General features: G+C 40.8%; 1 protein-coding gene across 1 annotated transcript; it reads left to right on the plus strand.

Moving 5' to 3' along the window:
• The first annotated feature begins 329 nt into the window (after positions 1 to 329).
• LOC120864400 (cdc42-interacting protein 4-like) lies at positions 330 to 2,061 on the plus strand. Its single transcript, XM_040241451.1, is given in 4 exon segments — positions 330 to 660; positions 662 to 695; positions 698 to 1,153; positions 1,156 to 2,061. Coding segments are annotated over 4 exon segments (1,644 nt in total). The 5' UTR covers positions 330 to 369; the 3' UTR covers positions 2,019 to 2,061.
• The last annotated feature ends 14,882 nt before the right edge of the window (positions 2,062 to 16,943 follow it).

Here is a 16,943-nt window from a genome sequence, read left to right on the forward strand (position 1 = left end):
CTTACTTGACTGAAACTGCACACTCTTTCACCAAGAGCTACCCATTTCCCCAACCTCCAGCAACAACCATCCCACTCTGTTTCTATGAATTCAACTTTTTTTTAAGACTCCACATATAAGTGATATTATGTAGATTTTGCCTTTCTCTGTCTGGCTTAGTTCACATAGCCTATGAAGAGGTATCAAAAATAACAGAAGAACTATACAAAAAAGATCTTAAAGACCCAGATAACCGTGATGGTGTGATCACACCTAGAGTCAGACATCATGGAGTGTGAAGTCAAGTGGGCCTTAGGAAGCATCACTATGATCAAAGCTAGTGGGGCAGGGACCGGGTGCGGTGGAGGTGATGGCCACGGCGGGAGCAGCATGGATTGGGGTACCGAACTGTGGGATCAGTTTGAGTTGCTCAAGTGGCACACGCAGTGGGGTCTGGACCTGTTGGACAGATACGTGAAGTTCGTGAAAGAGTGGACGGAGGTGGAGCAGGCTTATGCAAAGCAACTGCGGAGCCTGGTGAAAAAATACATGCCCAAAAGACCTGCCAAAGATGACCCTGAGTCCAAGCTCAGCCAGCAACAGTCCTTTGTGCAGATTCTACAGGAGGTGAATGATTTTGCCGGCCAGCGGGACCTGGTGGCCGAGAACCTCAGCTTGCTGAGTATGTCTGGAGCTGGCCAAGTACTCGCAGGAGATGAACAGGAGAGAAAGATGCACTTCCAAGAAGGTCGTCGGGCCCAGCAGCAGCTGGAAAGTGGCTTCAAGCAGCTGGAGAATAGTAAACATAAATTTGAACGGGACTGCCGGGAGGCTGAGAAGGCAGCCCAGACTGCTGAGAGGCTTGACCAGGATATCAACGCCACCAAAGCTGATGTGGAGAAGGCCAAACAACAAGCCCACCTTCGGAGTCACATGGCAGAGGAAAGCAAAAATGAGTATGCAGCCCAACTACAGCGCTTCAACCGTGACCAGTCTCACTTCTATTTTTCCCAGATGCCCCAGATATTTGATAAGCTGCAGGACATGGATGAGTGGTGGGCCACCCACCTGGGGGCTGGTTACGGGTTCCTGTCAGAGACTGAGCTGGAGGTGGTACCCATCATCGCCAAGTGTTTGGAGGGCATGAAGGTGGCCGCAGATGCTGTGAATGCCAAGAAGATTCCCAGGTCCTAATTGAGCTGCACAAGTCAGGCTTTGCCCGTCCGGGTGATGTGGAATTCGAAGACTTTAGCCAGCCCATGAACCGCGTGCCCTCCGACAGCAGCCTGGGTACCCCCTCCGATGGACGGCCAGAGCTTCGAGGCACGAGCCACAGCCGGGCTAAACGCTGGCCATTCGGCAAGAAGAACAAGACAGTGGTGACTGAGGATTTCAGCCACTTGCCCCCGAAGCAGCAGAGAGAGCGACTGCAGCAGCAGCTGGAAGAACGGAACCGTGAACTACAGAAGGAGATGGACCAGAGGGAGGCCCTGAAGAAAATGAAGGACGTGTATGAAAAGACACCCCAGATGGGAGACCCAGCCAGCTTGGAACCCCGGATCATGGAAACCCTGAACAATATCAAATGGCTGAAACTGCAAGTACAGAAGTATGAGGCTTGGCTGGCAGAAGCTGAGAGTCGAGTCCTAAGCAACCGGGGAGACACACTGGGGCAGCACACCCGGCCTCCAGACCCCCCAGCCAGTGCCCCACCGGACAGCAGCAGCAACAGCAACAGCAACAATGGATCGCAAGAGAACAAGGAGAGCTCTGAAGAGCCCCCCTCTGAGGAGGGTCAGGACGCCCCCATCTACACGGAGTTTGATGAGGAATTTGAGGAGGAGCCCGCCTCCCCCATTGGTCACTGTGTGGCCATCTACCACTTTGAAGGGTGCAGCGAGGGCACCATCTCCATGGCTGAGGGCGAGGACCTCAGTCTCATGGGAGAAGACAAAGGCGACGGGTGGACCCGGGTCAGGCGGAAACAGGGAGGTGAGGGCTGTGTGCCCACCTCTTACCTCCGCGTCATGCTCAACTGAACCCTGCTGGAAGCAGGAAGGGGGGGCTGTTGGCTGCTGCTTCTGGGCCACGGGGGGCCCCAGGACCTACGCACTTTATTTCTGCCCCTGTGGCTTTGGCTGAGACCTGTATAACCTGCTACCCCCCACCCCCACCCCCTCACTCCTCTCCCTAGTTGGACCCGCTGTGCCTTCTACCATTGATGTACATACTCATGTTTTGAATCTTTTTTCTTCCTGCCGCTCTGCTAGGGTCATTTTGTTTTATATAAAAAATGATGAAAAAAAAAAAAGCTAGTGGAAGTGATGAAATTACAGCTGAGCTGTTTCAAATCCTAAAAGATAATGCTGTGAAAGTGCTGCACTCAATATGCCAGCAAATTTGGAAAATACAGCAGTGGTCACAGGACTGGAAAAGGTCAGTTTTCACTCCAATCCCAAAGAAGGGCAATACCAAAGTGCCACACAATTGCACTCATCTCACACATTAGCAAAGTAATGCTCCAAAGTTTCCAATCCAGGCTTCAACAGTACATGAACTGAGAACTTCCAAATATTCAAGCTGGATTTAGAAGAGGCAGAGGAACCAGAGGTCAAATTGCCAACATACGTTGAATCATTGAAAAAGCAAGAGAATTCCAGGAAAACATCTACTTCTCGTTCACTGACTATGCTAAAGCCTCTGACTGTGTAGATCACAACAAACTGTGGAAAATTCTTCAAGAGATGGGAATACCAGACCACCTGACCCACCTCCTGAGAAATCTGTATGCAGGTCAAGAATCAACTGTTAGAACCAGACATGGAATAAAGCACTGGTTCCAAATTGGGAAAGGAATATGACAAGGCTGTATACTGTCACCATGCTTATTTAACTTATATGCAGAGTACATCATGAGAAACACTGAACTAGATGAAGCACAAGCTGGAATCAAGATTGCTGGGAGAAATATCAATAACCTCAGATATGTAGATGACACCACCCTTTTGACAGAAAGTGAAGAGGAACTAAAAAGCCTCTTGATGAAAGTGAAAGAGGAGAGTGAATTTGGCTTAAAACTCAACATTCAGAAAACTAAGATCATGGCATCCAGTCCCATCACTTCATGGCAAGTAGATGGGGAAACAATGGAAACAGTTACAGACTTTATTTTGGGGGGCTCCAAAATCACTGCAGATGGTGATTGAAGCCATGAAATGAAAAGACACTTGCTCCTTGGAAGAAAAGCTATGACCAACCTAGACAGCATATTAAAAAGCAGAGACATTACTTTGCCAACAAAGTCCATCTAGTCAAAGCTATGATTTTTCCAGTAGTCATGTATGGATGTAAGAGCTGGACCATAAAGAAAGCTGAGGTTGGAAGAAGTAATGCTTTTGAACTGCAGTGTTGGAGAAGACTCTTGAGAGTCCCTTGCACTGCAAGGAGATCCAACCAGTCAATCCTAAAGGAAATGAGTCCTGAATCTTCATTGGAAGGACTGATGCTGAAGCTGAAACTCCAAAACTTTGGCCACTTTATGCGAAGAACTGACTCACTGGAAAAGTTCTTGATGCTGGGAAAGATTGAAGGCAGGAGAAGAAGGGGACTACAGAGGATGAGATGGTTGGATGGCATCATCGACTTGATGGATATGAGTTTGAACAAGCTTCAGAAGTTGGTGATGGATAGGGAAGCCTGGCCTGCTGCAGTCCATGGGGTTGAAAAGAGTTAGACACAGCTGAGCTACTGAACTGCATGGAATGTTCTCCATGAACTGAAACTTTAAAGCAGCACCAGAAAGATAGAAAAATGAGGTTGGGAAGAAAGCATTCTTATTAAAATACTAAAAACTTAATAACAACCATGGGAACACTGACCTCTAATAAAGCGCATGTCTCATTTATTGAATTATTCCACTTTTAAATGTGTGAGCAAGCATGAAAGTTGGCTTTTAATTTACTTTACAAGACTTTCTCCTTCCCCCAAAACTACAGAGTGCCTTATTTAAGCAATAAAATTAATCAGATTTCACATAATTCAGCATCTCAGGCACACCTAAAGAGCCAATCCAACAAGCAAAATCTTGAGAGTGGTGAAAAGAGAAATAGTCTTCATACCTGTGAGACCCATCATATGCATCTAATCCAAAAAAGCAATCCTTTTCTTCAAACTTCTGAAACAAGGTTTAGACTGCATTTCCCAATAAATTTCTGAAATTTCATCGACCGTGTTAGAACGTAGATACTGTCTTACTTTTTTTTTTTTTTACATTGCAAAAGATTTTATCTTGATTTGATGGGCACCTGCTCCGAGATTTCAGCTAACGCTCTTAGAATTGGCAGAGGATACTAGGGAAAGGGCAGTTTCCTGGAACCATGCTGTTCCATTATTGTCCGGTCACCAATCTAGATTAAATGGCATGCACAGAATTAAAACAAGTTTTGTATATAACTGGAGTCCACCCTAGGCTTATCAGATTCTCATATGAGAACATGCACAATACCATCTACACAAATTCACCTTGCATCAGTTCAGAGTAGGTATAAAAACAATCAAGTGTACCTACACTGCAAGCTTTGAAGGATCCAATCAAGTAATGTCCCACTCATTTGATGACCTTTTACTCTTCAGAAAAAGGAAGTTCGAGGTACTTGGACAAAATCAAACTCAGGGGATTCTTTATTTTCTGTACAAAACAGTGGTTCTCAATCAGGAGCATTTTATCACTCATCCCCAGGGGACATCTAACAATGGCTACAGACATCTTTTCGGAGAAGGCAATGGCGCAGACATCATTTAGCAGTTGCAGCTAAGGGAGGAGATTACTACTGGCACCTAGTGGACAGAAACAAGAGATAAGACTAAACATCCCATAACACACAAGATTTATGACAACAAAGAATTACCCAATTCAAAATGTCAACAAAGCCAAAGTTCAGAAATATTGTTTCAAGGTAACATTTTTGTAATTTTTTCCTTTCACTGTGCAAGTAAACTTCTTAGAACCATTGCTCCTAGTCTTTATCTTTGCCTCTTCACCTCCCAATACCACCACATCTCATCTCAATCTGGACCCAGCTCCCCTCATTCCAGTGAAACAATTGTCTCTGTAGTTTTCAGTGAGCTCCTATCACACAAACCAATAAATCTCATCCTGTTTGATCACTTTAGGAAAGAGTCTCTCCTCTTGCTTCCAGAACCCTGAATTCTCCCAGTTTTCCTTTCCTCTTTCTTCCCCGACTTATTAGTAAGTTTCTTTTTCTTTATGTCACCATTATGCATTAGAGTTTCACAATTCAGCATTAGACCGTCTCTCTCTACCTTTTCTCAAGGTAACTGTAGTATTTTCCTATTGTTGCTCTAATTACCACAAACTTGGCAGCTTAAACAGTACACATTTATTATTTTACAGTTTTAGAGATTAGAATTCCAAAATGGGTCTCAGTGGACTAAAATCAAAGTCTTATCAGGGCTATGTTCCTTTCTGAAGACTCTAGGGGAAAATCGACTCGATTGCCTTTTTCAGCTTCAAGAGCTGCCCCTACTCCTTGACTAAAGGCTCCTTCCATTTTAAAAGCCAGCAATGACAGGTCAAAGGCTTCCTCACATCACATCCCTCTGAAACGGACTCTTCTACTGCACTTTTCCACTTTTAAGGACTCTTGTGATTAAGTCCACCTAGACAATCCAGGATAATCTCTATTGCACAATCAGCTGAATAACAACCTTAATTCCATCTGTTATCTTAATTCCCCTTTGTTATGAACCCCTTTGGGCTTCCCTTGTGGCTCAGCTAGTAAAGAATCTGCCTGCAGTGCAGGAGACCTGGGTTCAATATCTGGGTTGGGAAGATCCCCTGGAGAAGGGAACGGCTACCACTCCAGTATTCTGGCCTGGAGAATTCCATGGACTGTATAGTCCTTGGGGTCACAATGAGTTGGACAAGACTGAGTGCCTTTCACTTTGTTATGTAAGATAACATGTTCACAGGTTCTGGAAACTATGCCATGTCCATCTCTGAAAGGCCATTATTCTGTCTACCACAGTAATTTCAATTACTATCTGTTTGTATACAGATGACTCCCAGTTTCATATTTTGTATCTCTAACTTAGACTTTTCTTCTCAGTGCTAGATCCAAATACTAGAGAGTTCAAGAGGAAACTTCAGTCCCAAACCAAATTCATAACCTTCCTCCCTAAATACGGTCCTTTGCCAGCGTTCCCAGCTTCAGTGAAAGGCATCATCAGCCATTCAGTTACTTAAAGCTAGAAACCTGGGTGTTGGTCATCCTTAATAGCTCCTTTTTCTTTACTTCCATTTCATTCAATTACCAAGTCTGTTTACTTTCTAATCATCTCATGAATTCCTCTACTTCTCACCATCTCCACCTCTCCTCCCAACTATTCTCATTCAAGAAAACTTGAGCTCATTAGAGCTACTGGAAGACCCTCCTAACTAGTCTGCCCTTACCTGCTCTGACCCCCCGCCAGTGCCTACTCTTCATCTGGCAGAATTATCTTTTTGGAACTAAATCTGATCAAGTCATCCTTCTGCTTAAATTCTGTAGCAGCTTCCTGTTTTTCTAGGGATGAAAAAAAAAAAGTACCTGAATACAGCCTACCAGGGTTTTCCAAGCCTCATCCCCATATCCCTCTCTAGCCTCACATGGTAACAGACGACATGGCTTTTCTTCCAGTCTGAGAATGTGCCCACCTCTCTCACCTCACAGGACCTTGGCACTCACTGCTCTCTTCCTAGAATATTCTTGCATTTCTCTCCTGCTATATCTAACTCAAAATTTCACCATCAAACCCCTCAGGGAAGCCTTCCCTCCCCTCTCTTGCTCAGTCCTTAAAGCACCAGGCCTTTCTCTTCTGCAATCAGCATAATTGAAATTTTGAAAAATTTTGAGATTATTTAATTAATAGTTCTCTCCTACATTTCAGTGTCTGTTCCATGAAAGCAGGACAGTGTCTGTGCTCCCTGAATCCCCAGAGCCTAGCTGAGTTTTAGGCACAATGTTGGCACTCAATAACTATTTATTAAGTGGATAAATGACAATTGTATGTGGAATATTTAAAAAATGATACAAAGGAACTTATTTACAAAACAGAAACAAATTCACAGACTTAAAGAACTAACATAGTTACCAAAGGGAAAAGGCTGGAAGGAGGGAGGGATTGGGAGTTTGGGCTTGACATATATTCACTACTATATTTAAAATGGATTACCAATAAAGACCTACAGTATAGCACAGGGAACTCTGGTCAGTATTCTGTAATAATCTAAATGGAAAAAGAACTTGAAAAAGAATAGATATGTGTATAACTGAATCACTTTGCTGTACATCTGAAAACTAACATAACATTGTTAACAACTGTACTCCAATATAAAATAAAAATTTAAATAAATATAAATGATAAGGAGTAAGATGTCTATTGCTATAGTCACAGCAATGATTTGCTAGTCATCTCACTGTTCCCTTAACAATGTTCTACTGAATATATGCTTTTTTTCAAATACCAGTAAGCTATCCTATCTTACTTTAATTTTATTTCCTAATTAAAGTCTCTAATTGCATGGACACAAGTTTAACAATTGTACTATAAGGTCAAGAGGAAAGAAAAATGCTCTTTTGGCATCCCTCGATTTCTCCTCTAGTGATCATTTTCTTCCCTCGAGATAGATTTGGACCATTCTACTGGAATGTGGCTTGACTCTCTGTCCTCAGCATCACTGGCAACAATTCTCAAAGCTGCCAATGGCAGTTGTGGACATTCATTGGAAATGACAGCAGACTTCAACATTGCATTGACTTGCATGAAGTTTTTCTAATGCTTAAGGAGTTTGGTCATGTGTCAGAGCTGCTCACGTTAAATGATCTATTAGGGGCCATGATCTCCAGAAAGGTCATCTGTCACATTGTAGGCCAGAAGTGTCACCTCTGTTTAATGTGATAGGAAGCCAAACTCCCAAACTAACTAGAGAGAAATTGGCATATGTCACTGCTGGCTGATCAAAAAACTGAGGCTCTCAATTCACACCCACAATTGTGCAAATGAAAGTTCCCACTTTAACTGGTGCATAAGCTAAATGTTTAACAGAGTCTGTGACTTAATGGCCATTGAATTTTAATAGTTACAGTAATATTAGCTTAAAATATTCTTACAATGAATATAAAGTAATTCATATAATGAGTTTTATTATGACTAAGGGTGAAAACCTTATTTGGGGAGGAAGTGGCTACAAAATGAGAATTTTGGAGAGTAGCAAGTGAAAATACTTAGCTGAGTTTACTAAACAAGAAAGATTTTTTAACTATGAAAAAATGAAAAAGAATTCATTTTCAGGTAAGGACTTTGTGATATTTGTGAGGATCTGGGATGAATCCTGAGTTGACCAAAGGCAACAAACATCACACCTGGCAAGATCTAGCTGAAAAGAAAAAATCACAACATCAATAAATAAATTAGTGAAGTGTCCCTGAAGATAGGGTATATAGACTCTTTAGAAGCACCCTCAAATGGTTATCACTAGGTTAACCAAGACTGGCAAATGTAAGAATTAATTATAAGGGAAAATAATGCAATTTAAATATATGTGCTAAAAAGCATGTACATGTATTATATCTAACATATTTTTGATATCACAAAAGATATCAACTAAGTGGATGGAGGGTTGTGATATTGTCCATCAACTAATGGACGGATGTTCATGACACTGTACAGGTGGCAGTTTTCAAGACCATCCCCAAGAAAAAGAAACGCAAAAAGGCAAAATCGTTGTCTGAGGAGGCCTTAAAAACGGCTATGAAAAGAAGAGAAGTGAAAGGCAAAGGAGAAAAGGAAGGACATACCATTTGAATGCAGAGTTTCAAAGAATAGCAAGGAGAGATAAGAAAGACTTCCTCAGTGATCAGTGCAAATAGAGGAAAACAATAGAATGGGAAAGGCTAGAGATCTCTTCAAGAAAATTAGAGATACCAAGGGAAATTTTCATGCAAAGATGGGCTCAATAAAGGACAGAAATGGTATGTATGGACCTTACAGAAGCAGTAGATATTTAGAAAAGGAGGCAAGAAAACACAGAAGAACGATACAAAAAAGATCATTTGGGAGAATGGCATTGAAACATGTATAATATCATATATGAAATGAATCGCCAGTCCAGGTTCAATGCATGATACTGGATGCTTGGGGCTAGTGCACTGGGATGACCCAGAGGGATGGTACGTGGAGGGAGGAGGGAGGGGGGTTCAGGATGGGGAACACGTGTATACCTGTGGCGGATTCATGTTGATGTATGGCAAAACCAATACAATATTGTAAAGTAATTAACCTCCAATTAAAATAAATAAATTTATATTAAAAAAATAAAAATAAATAAAATAATATACCATGTTAGTTTCAGGTGTACAGCACAGCAATTCAGTTACACACACACACACAAAAAGATCTTCATGACCCAGATAATCATGATGGTGTGACCACTCACCTAGAGCCAGACATTCTGGAATGAGAAGTCAGGTGGGTCTTAGGAAGCATCACTACGAACAAAGCTAGTGGAGGTGATGGAATTCCAGTTGAGCTATTTCAAAACCTAAAAGATGATGCTATGAAAGTACTGCACTCAATATGCCAGCAAATTTGGAAAATGCAGCAGTGGCCACAGGACTGGAAAAGGTCAGTTTTCATTCCAATTCCTAAAAAAGACAATGCCAAAGAATGTTCAAATTACCACACAATTGCACTTATCTCAAATGCTAGCAAAGTAAAGCTCAAAATTCTCCAAGCCAGGCTTCAACAATACATGAACTGAGAACTTCCAGATGTTCAAGCTGGTTTTAGAAAAGGCAGAGGAACCAGAGGTCAAATTGCCAGTATCCGTTGGATCATTGAAAAAGCAAGAGAGTTCCAGAAAAACATCTACTTCTGCTTTAATGACTATGCCAAACTCTTTGACTGTGTGGATCATGACAAACTGTGGAAACTTCTTCAAGAGATGGGAATACCAGACCACTTGACCTGACTCCTAAGAAATCTGTATGCAGGATAAGAAGCAACCGTTAGAACTGGACATGGAACAACAGATTGGTTCCAAATAGGAAAAGGAGTACATCAAGGCTGTATATTGTCAACCTGCTTATTTAACTTACATGCAGAGTACATCATGGGAAATGCTGGTTTAGATGAAGCACAAGATGGAATCAGGATTGCCAGGAGAAATATCAATAACCTCAGATATGCAGATGACACCATCCTTGTGGCAAAAAGTGAAGAAGAACTAAACAGCCTCTTGATGAAAGTAAAAGAAGAGAGTGAAAAAGTTGGCTTAAAGCTCAACATTCAGAAAACGAAGATCATGGCATCTGGTCCCATCACTTCATGGCAAATAGATGGGGAAACAGTGGAAACAATGACACAATTTACTTTTGGGGGGGCTCAAAAATCATTGCAGATGGTGACTGCAACCATGAAATTAAAAGACACTTGCTCCTTGAAAAAAAAGCTGTGATCAACTTGGACAGCTTATTAAAAAGCAGAGACATTACTTTGCCAACAAAGGTCCATCTAGTCAAAGTGACGGTTTTTCCAGTAGTTACGTATGGATGTAACAGTTACACTATATAGAAAGCTGAGCGCCAGAGAATTGATGCTTTTGAACTGTGTGTTGGAGAAGACTCTTGAGAGTCCCTTGGACTGCAAGGAGATCCAACCAGTCAATCCTAAAGGAAATCAACCCTAAATATTCATTGGAAGGACTGATACTGAAGCTGAAACTCCAGTACTTTGGCTACCTGATGCGAAGAACTAACTCATTTGAAAAGACCCTTATTCTGGGAAAGATTGAAGGCAGGGGGAAAACGGGATGACTGAGGATGAGATGGTTGGATGGCATCACCAACTCAATGGACATAGGTTTGTCCAGAAGTTGGTGATGGACAGGGAGGCCTGGTGTGCTGCAGTCCATGGGGTCGCACAGAGTTGGACATGACTGAGCAACTGAGTTGACTGAAATTCTCTCTGAACCTTTGTTCCAAGATATTTAACAGTAAAATAAAGTGTGCGCTTTAAGGTGATATTTCATTGTTCATTTGTCATTTGTATTATCTGTAATTTGTTTCCCATTTTGTGTATTTTCCTTTGTGACAGTCCAGGCAATTTTACCAATAGTCTAGAAGGCTGTTAAGATGATTCCTATAACCAAGATATAGGGTGCATCTCTTAGAGAATTCACAAGTGTGTAGTGTTTAAATAGACTAGGGCCATGCAAATGACTCAAATCCCCTTCCCCTTTAGATAAGCACTTGGAAAGACAAAGAAGATGAGTCATTTCTCCAGATCAGTTTGGAAAGTCATGCTAGGCATGCTAGGCCTGCAGTCTATATACTGCTCTGTGTCTTTCCAACATATCATGACACCTCCCACAGCACTGAATTCTTTCAGGCATGATCAGTCTTATAGTCTTTTCCTGAAGCAGCATGACAGCATCCTTACACATAAAAGAGACGTTAAGAGACCTTAAGAATGCAAACCATAAAAAAAGAACTGATAAATTGATAATGCTATTTTATAAGTTTGGCACCATAAAAGATAATATAAACAAAATGAAAGATGATGTGCAGATGAGAAGACATTAGCATTGGACATAACTGAAAAAGAACTAGTCCTCCGAATATATAAAGATCTCCTATAACTCAAAAATAAAATGATAACAGAAATAAAAGGACTAAGTATGAGAAGCAATTGATAGACCAAGAAACCCAAATGGATAATAGATGAATAAAACTATGTTCAACCACACCAGAGATTGGGAAGGTATAAATTAAAACAATGAAATAACATCAAATTGACAGAAAAAGTTAAAGTCTGACACTACCAACTACAAGTAACATTGCAGAGATACAGGAATTGTCACATATTATTGCAGAGTTTAAACTGGTACAATAACTTTGGACAACCACTGACAATATCTAGTAAAGCTTTAAAAAGCTCATACCCTACAAGCCAGCAACTTTCTTCAAATCAGTGTTTTTCAACAAAGAGAGGAATTGTTCACCTATCCAGGGGATACTTGGCAATGGCTGGAGACAGTTTTAGTTGTCACATCTGGAGTTGCAAAGGCCAAGAGGAGGGAAGGGGATATTACTACAATCCAGAGAGGCTAAAGAACTGTTAAACATCCTACAAAGCACAGGTTATCCCTATGCTCAAAGAGTTATCTGGCTCAAATATCAATAGTGCTGAGGTTGGGAAATTGTGGTGGTTGAATGGCCCCCAAAAGATTTCTCTACCTGGAATCTATGAGTATTCTCAAAGACTTTCTTTGAGAAAAGATTCTCTGCATATGAAATTAATTTAAGGATCTCAAAATGAGACCTTGGATTATCTAGATGGGCCCCAAATCCAGTGACAAGTGTCCTTATAAGAAGAGAAGACACAGACAGGAGCAGAGCGACACAGAGGAGACGGTCATGTGAAGACAGAGGTCAACAGAAGCTGGAAGAAGCAAGACCTGTAACCTCTCCTAGAACTTCAGGAGCAAGTGACTGACACTTGACTTGGGGCTTCTGCCCTGGAAAAAAATGTAAGAGGAAAAACATTCATTGTTTTAAGCCACCCAGTTTGTATTGATTTGCTGTGGTAGCCTGAAGACTAGATATACATTCAAGAGAAACACTTGCATATGTTTTGGAGGAGAAATGTACAAAGTTGCAATTGAAGTTCACTATAACAACAACAACAACAAAATCTAAACAACCTAAATTTTTATCAAGAGGAAAATTAAAGTATATTCACTTAATGCTCTGCTGCTGCTAAGTCACTTCAGTCGTGTCCGACTCTGTGCGACCCCATAGACGGCATCCCATCAGGCTCCCCTGTCCCTGGGATTCTCCAAGCAAGAACACTGGAGTGGGTTGCCATTTCCTTCTCCAATGCATGAAAGTGAAAAGTGAAAGTGAAGTCGCTCAGTCATGCCCAACTCTTAGCAACCCCAGGGACTTCAGCCTACCAGGCTCCTCCATCCATGGGATTTTTCAGGCAAGAGTACTGGAGTGGGCTTAATGCTCTACAGCAGTGTAAAAATGAACAACTTAGAACTGCATGTATTAGCCTGTGTTAATTTCATGATATAATACTGACAGGATAAAAGTCTGTTCAGAAGAATATATAAGGTATGATTATCATTTATATAAGGTTTTAAATCTAAAAAGCAATATTATATAATATTTATGGCTATCTAAATCTATGGCAAAAATATAATAATGTGGGTGATAAACACTGATCCCACACTAGCAATTACTCCTGTTACAGGATATGGAGGAAAGAGAGAAGAGGTGTACAGAAAGCTCCTATTTGCTTCTGAAATATTTAATTTCTTTACTTAAAAACAATAGTCTCATGAAGATTTGGCAATGATAATAAGATCTGATGAATCTGGATTTTGGCATCTTGCAGAAGTGTCCATTCTTACCTATTTTAAATCATTTATGAGAAAACTAGTCATTGTTTTTAAGACATGGCAATGTATGCCATGTAAATGTTTACAGGTGTCTGAGGAGTAATGAAGAGACAGTGAAATGATAAGGAAGCAGAACATAGGTGGGACATTCAGTTCAACTCAAAGATGGAGCCTTAATGAGCTGGGCGATCACAGAATAGACGCTTCCCTTTTTAAGGCTTTCCACCTGCAATACAGGAGACCCCGGTTCGATTTCTGGGTTGGGAAGATCCCCTGCAGAAGGGATAAGCTACCCACTCTAGTATTCTGGCCTGGAGAATTTCATGAACTATTCATTCCATGGGGTCGCAAAGAGTCAGACGCGACTGAGAGACTTTCACCTTCACTTTCAGGGATTCTCCCTCCTTTCTGCCTCACTATCTCTCTTCTAGTTCTTCTGTGATTTGACTTGAGTTGAGAACATCCTCCCTAGTTTTTCTTTGGTTGAGAATTGCATCTGTGATAGTTGTAAATGAGAAGGGAGAAAGGAGTATGGGGAGACTTGATGCTTTTGTTTCAGTTGTTTGGATCATCAACAGCCAACTAGAGGACTTGTATCTGTGAGTTATACTGTACTAACCACACTTTTCAGATTTGCAGGATTTCAGTTCAGTTCAGTCACTCAGTTGTGTCCAACTCTTTGCGACCCCATGAATTGTAGCACGCCAGGCCGCCTTGTCCATCACCAAAACCCAGAGTTCACTCAAACTCATGTCCATCGAGTCGATGATGCCATCCAACCATCTCATCCTCTGTCATCCCCTTCTCCTCCTGCCCCCAATCCCTCCCAGCATCAGAGTCTTTTCCAATGAGTCAACTCTTCGCATGAGGTGGCCAAAGTATTGGAGTTTCAGCTTTAGCATCATTCCTTCCAATGAACACCCAAGACTGATCTCCTTTAGAATGGACTGATTGCAGTCCTTGGGACTCTCAAGAGTCTTTTCCAACACCACCGTTCAAAAGCATCAATTCTTTGGTGCTCAGCTTTCTTTATAGTCCAACTCTCACATCCATACATGACTACTGGAAAAACCATAGCCTTGACTAGATGGACTTTTGCTGGCAAAATAATGTCTCTGCTTTTGAATATGCTCTCTAGGTTGGTCATAACTTTCCTTCCAAGGATTAAGTGTCTTTTAATTTCATGGCGGCAATCACCATCTGTAGGAATTACAGCTGTGATATTTTCCAAGGGATTTCTGAGCTCAATAACTTGTGTGCTTCTGGGTCCTGGCTTTGGGGTTCCTCAAGGAAGGCTAGGACAGCAATGCAGATGAATTTTGTGAGCCTAGTTGAGCCTGTGAATACATGCAAAGTCTAACTCCAGTTTGTGATTATCAACTTAGTCAAAGTACACCAAAGCAAGAGTTAGGGAAGATATTTGCAAGGGGGAAAAAAAATAGTAGACTATGTTTCTAACCTGTGGAGAAAATTAGTAGTTTGGCAATGTTTTGGAAAGAAGAAACATCCTGATTGCTTAAGAGCCTAAAATGTCTAGGCTCCTTCCTTTTGTATTGTTTCTCATGACAAAGACCGAATTTGGATAACAGAATGATTGGCTTGAAATAACTAGGAAGAAAGCACCATAATCTGTTTTTTGGGCAAAAAAAAAAAAAAAAAAAAGTTATAAAATGAACTCCTTCACTCATGATTTTTCACATTAAATGAGGCACTTCCAAATGTGGGATGGAAACACCATGCTATTCTAAGGGGGGGAAAAAAAAACAACCCTGTATTTCCATTTTTGCAGCTCATTATCTTTCTTTGTCCACTATATATAATCTGCTCCAAGACTTCAAATTAGGGACTTATTCATAGCATTATTCTTGCTAACCTTGATGTTAACCCCAAAGCTTTTGGACAAGTGCTATTTGGCGGCTTTGCATATAACCTGTTCTTTTCCCAAGATGTGCTCCCTAGGATAGAAATGTTTATTTATGCAATTATCTATTTACTGTGTTCCCACCTAGCTAGTCTAGAAGCTCTATCAGGGACTATAGTAACTGCTTTTTTCACCACTTCATGTTAGTGCCTATCATAGAGTTTGCCCCATAGAAAGTGCTTATGATGGGCTGAACTATGCTCCTCCAAATTTGTATGTTGAAACTAACTTCCTGTGTGACTGTATTTGGAGATACAGCCTTTAGGTGGGTAATTAAGGTTAAATGAAGTTCTGATCCAATAGGACTGATGTAAGAAGAGGAATAGATACCAGAGTTTACATTCTGTGTGTTCACAGAATAGATGCCATGTGAGCACACAGCTTGAAGCCAGCTGCCTATAACTCAGCTCACCAGAAACCAACCTGGATGGCACCTTGATCTTGAGCATCTAGCCTCCAAAATCATGAGTAAATAAATTTCTGTTGTTTTAGACATCCAGCCTGTGATATTCTGAGCTAACGCATTGCTCAATAAATTCTTAAGAATTAAATGGTGTTGTGCTATTGATGACGATCATAAGAAAATACTGGCTAATAGGATATAAATGCCAAGTGTGTAAAAGTATAAGCTAGTAAACCAATTTTAAATAATTCAGAGTTTAGTTCCTCCTAAACACACAAAAATAATGCTATCCACAGCTCAAAGATATTTAAATTACATTTCATAAGAATAGATGCAGAAAAACATCTTTCATTCTTGATTGGGTTATTTTTTAAGTAAGTAGAAGCTTTCATTTAATTTTAAAAACATACTCGGCCTTCTTAATCCATTTTGGCAATTTCCATGATTACTAAACAACAAGTCAAAATATTCATATAATCCTACAAATGCTAAATAATTTTATGTCCAAAGTACCTTCATTGCCTGAGGCCGTTTTTCACCTGAACATGGAATTGAAGAGGGATTAATTAATATTTCTTTAGGACATGAGAAATTTCTTCTTGCCCGAATATATATGTCTTCCCCACTCCCCTTTCATCAATATTATGTTTCTCTTATCTTCTCCCCAGGGCCCAAATCATTTGCCTCATTGCACTATCACAATTAGAAATCAAAGATTCATTTGTGTATTTCTTAATCTGACTCTCATGAAACAGTAAGCTCCATGAGGAAAGGAATTATGTATCATTTTATCCTAGCACAGTATTCTCTGTAACAGGCACAATGACCACCATTTAATAGGTAATTAATAAATTTTGCTGAATAAATTAATGCATGTTAGAGGAATAATTAAAGTTTTATGCTTTACACTGAACTCCAAGACAAGGTAACCTTTGGCTTCATTTTAACATTTAAAACCAATCCTCTTAAGTCAGCTACTTCCAAAGGGCATTTGGAATTACTTGCACACCCTCAGAGTTCTACACTGCAACCACAGGCAACACAGAGAAGAATTTTCTTTTGCCAGAGCTGAATGAACCCATCAAAGGAAATAAATGTTGCCAAACAGTCTTCTGGGTGATTGGTAAAAGAGAAGATAAACCAGCTTTGCCAAGTGGACCAGTCATTCTCTCTGA

The sequence above is a fragment of the Oryx dammah genome, unplaced genomic scaffold (assembly GCF_014754425.2).
Source record: "Oryx dammah isolate SB20612 unplaced genomic scaffold, SCBI_Odam_1.1 HiC_scaffold_5, whole genome shotgun sequence".
NCBI classification, from domain to species: domain Eukaryota; kingdom Metazoa; phylum Chordata; class Mammalia; order Artiodactyla; family Bovidae; genus Oryx; species Oryx dammah.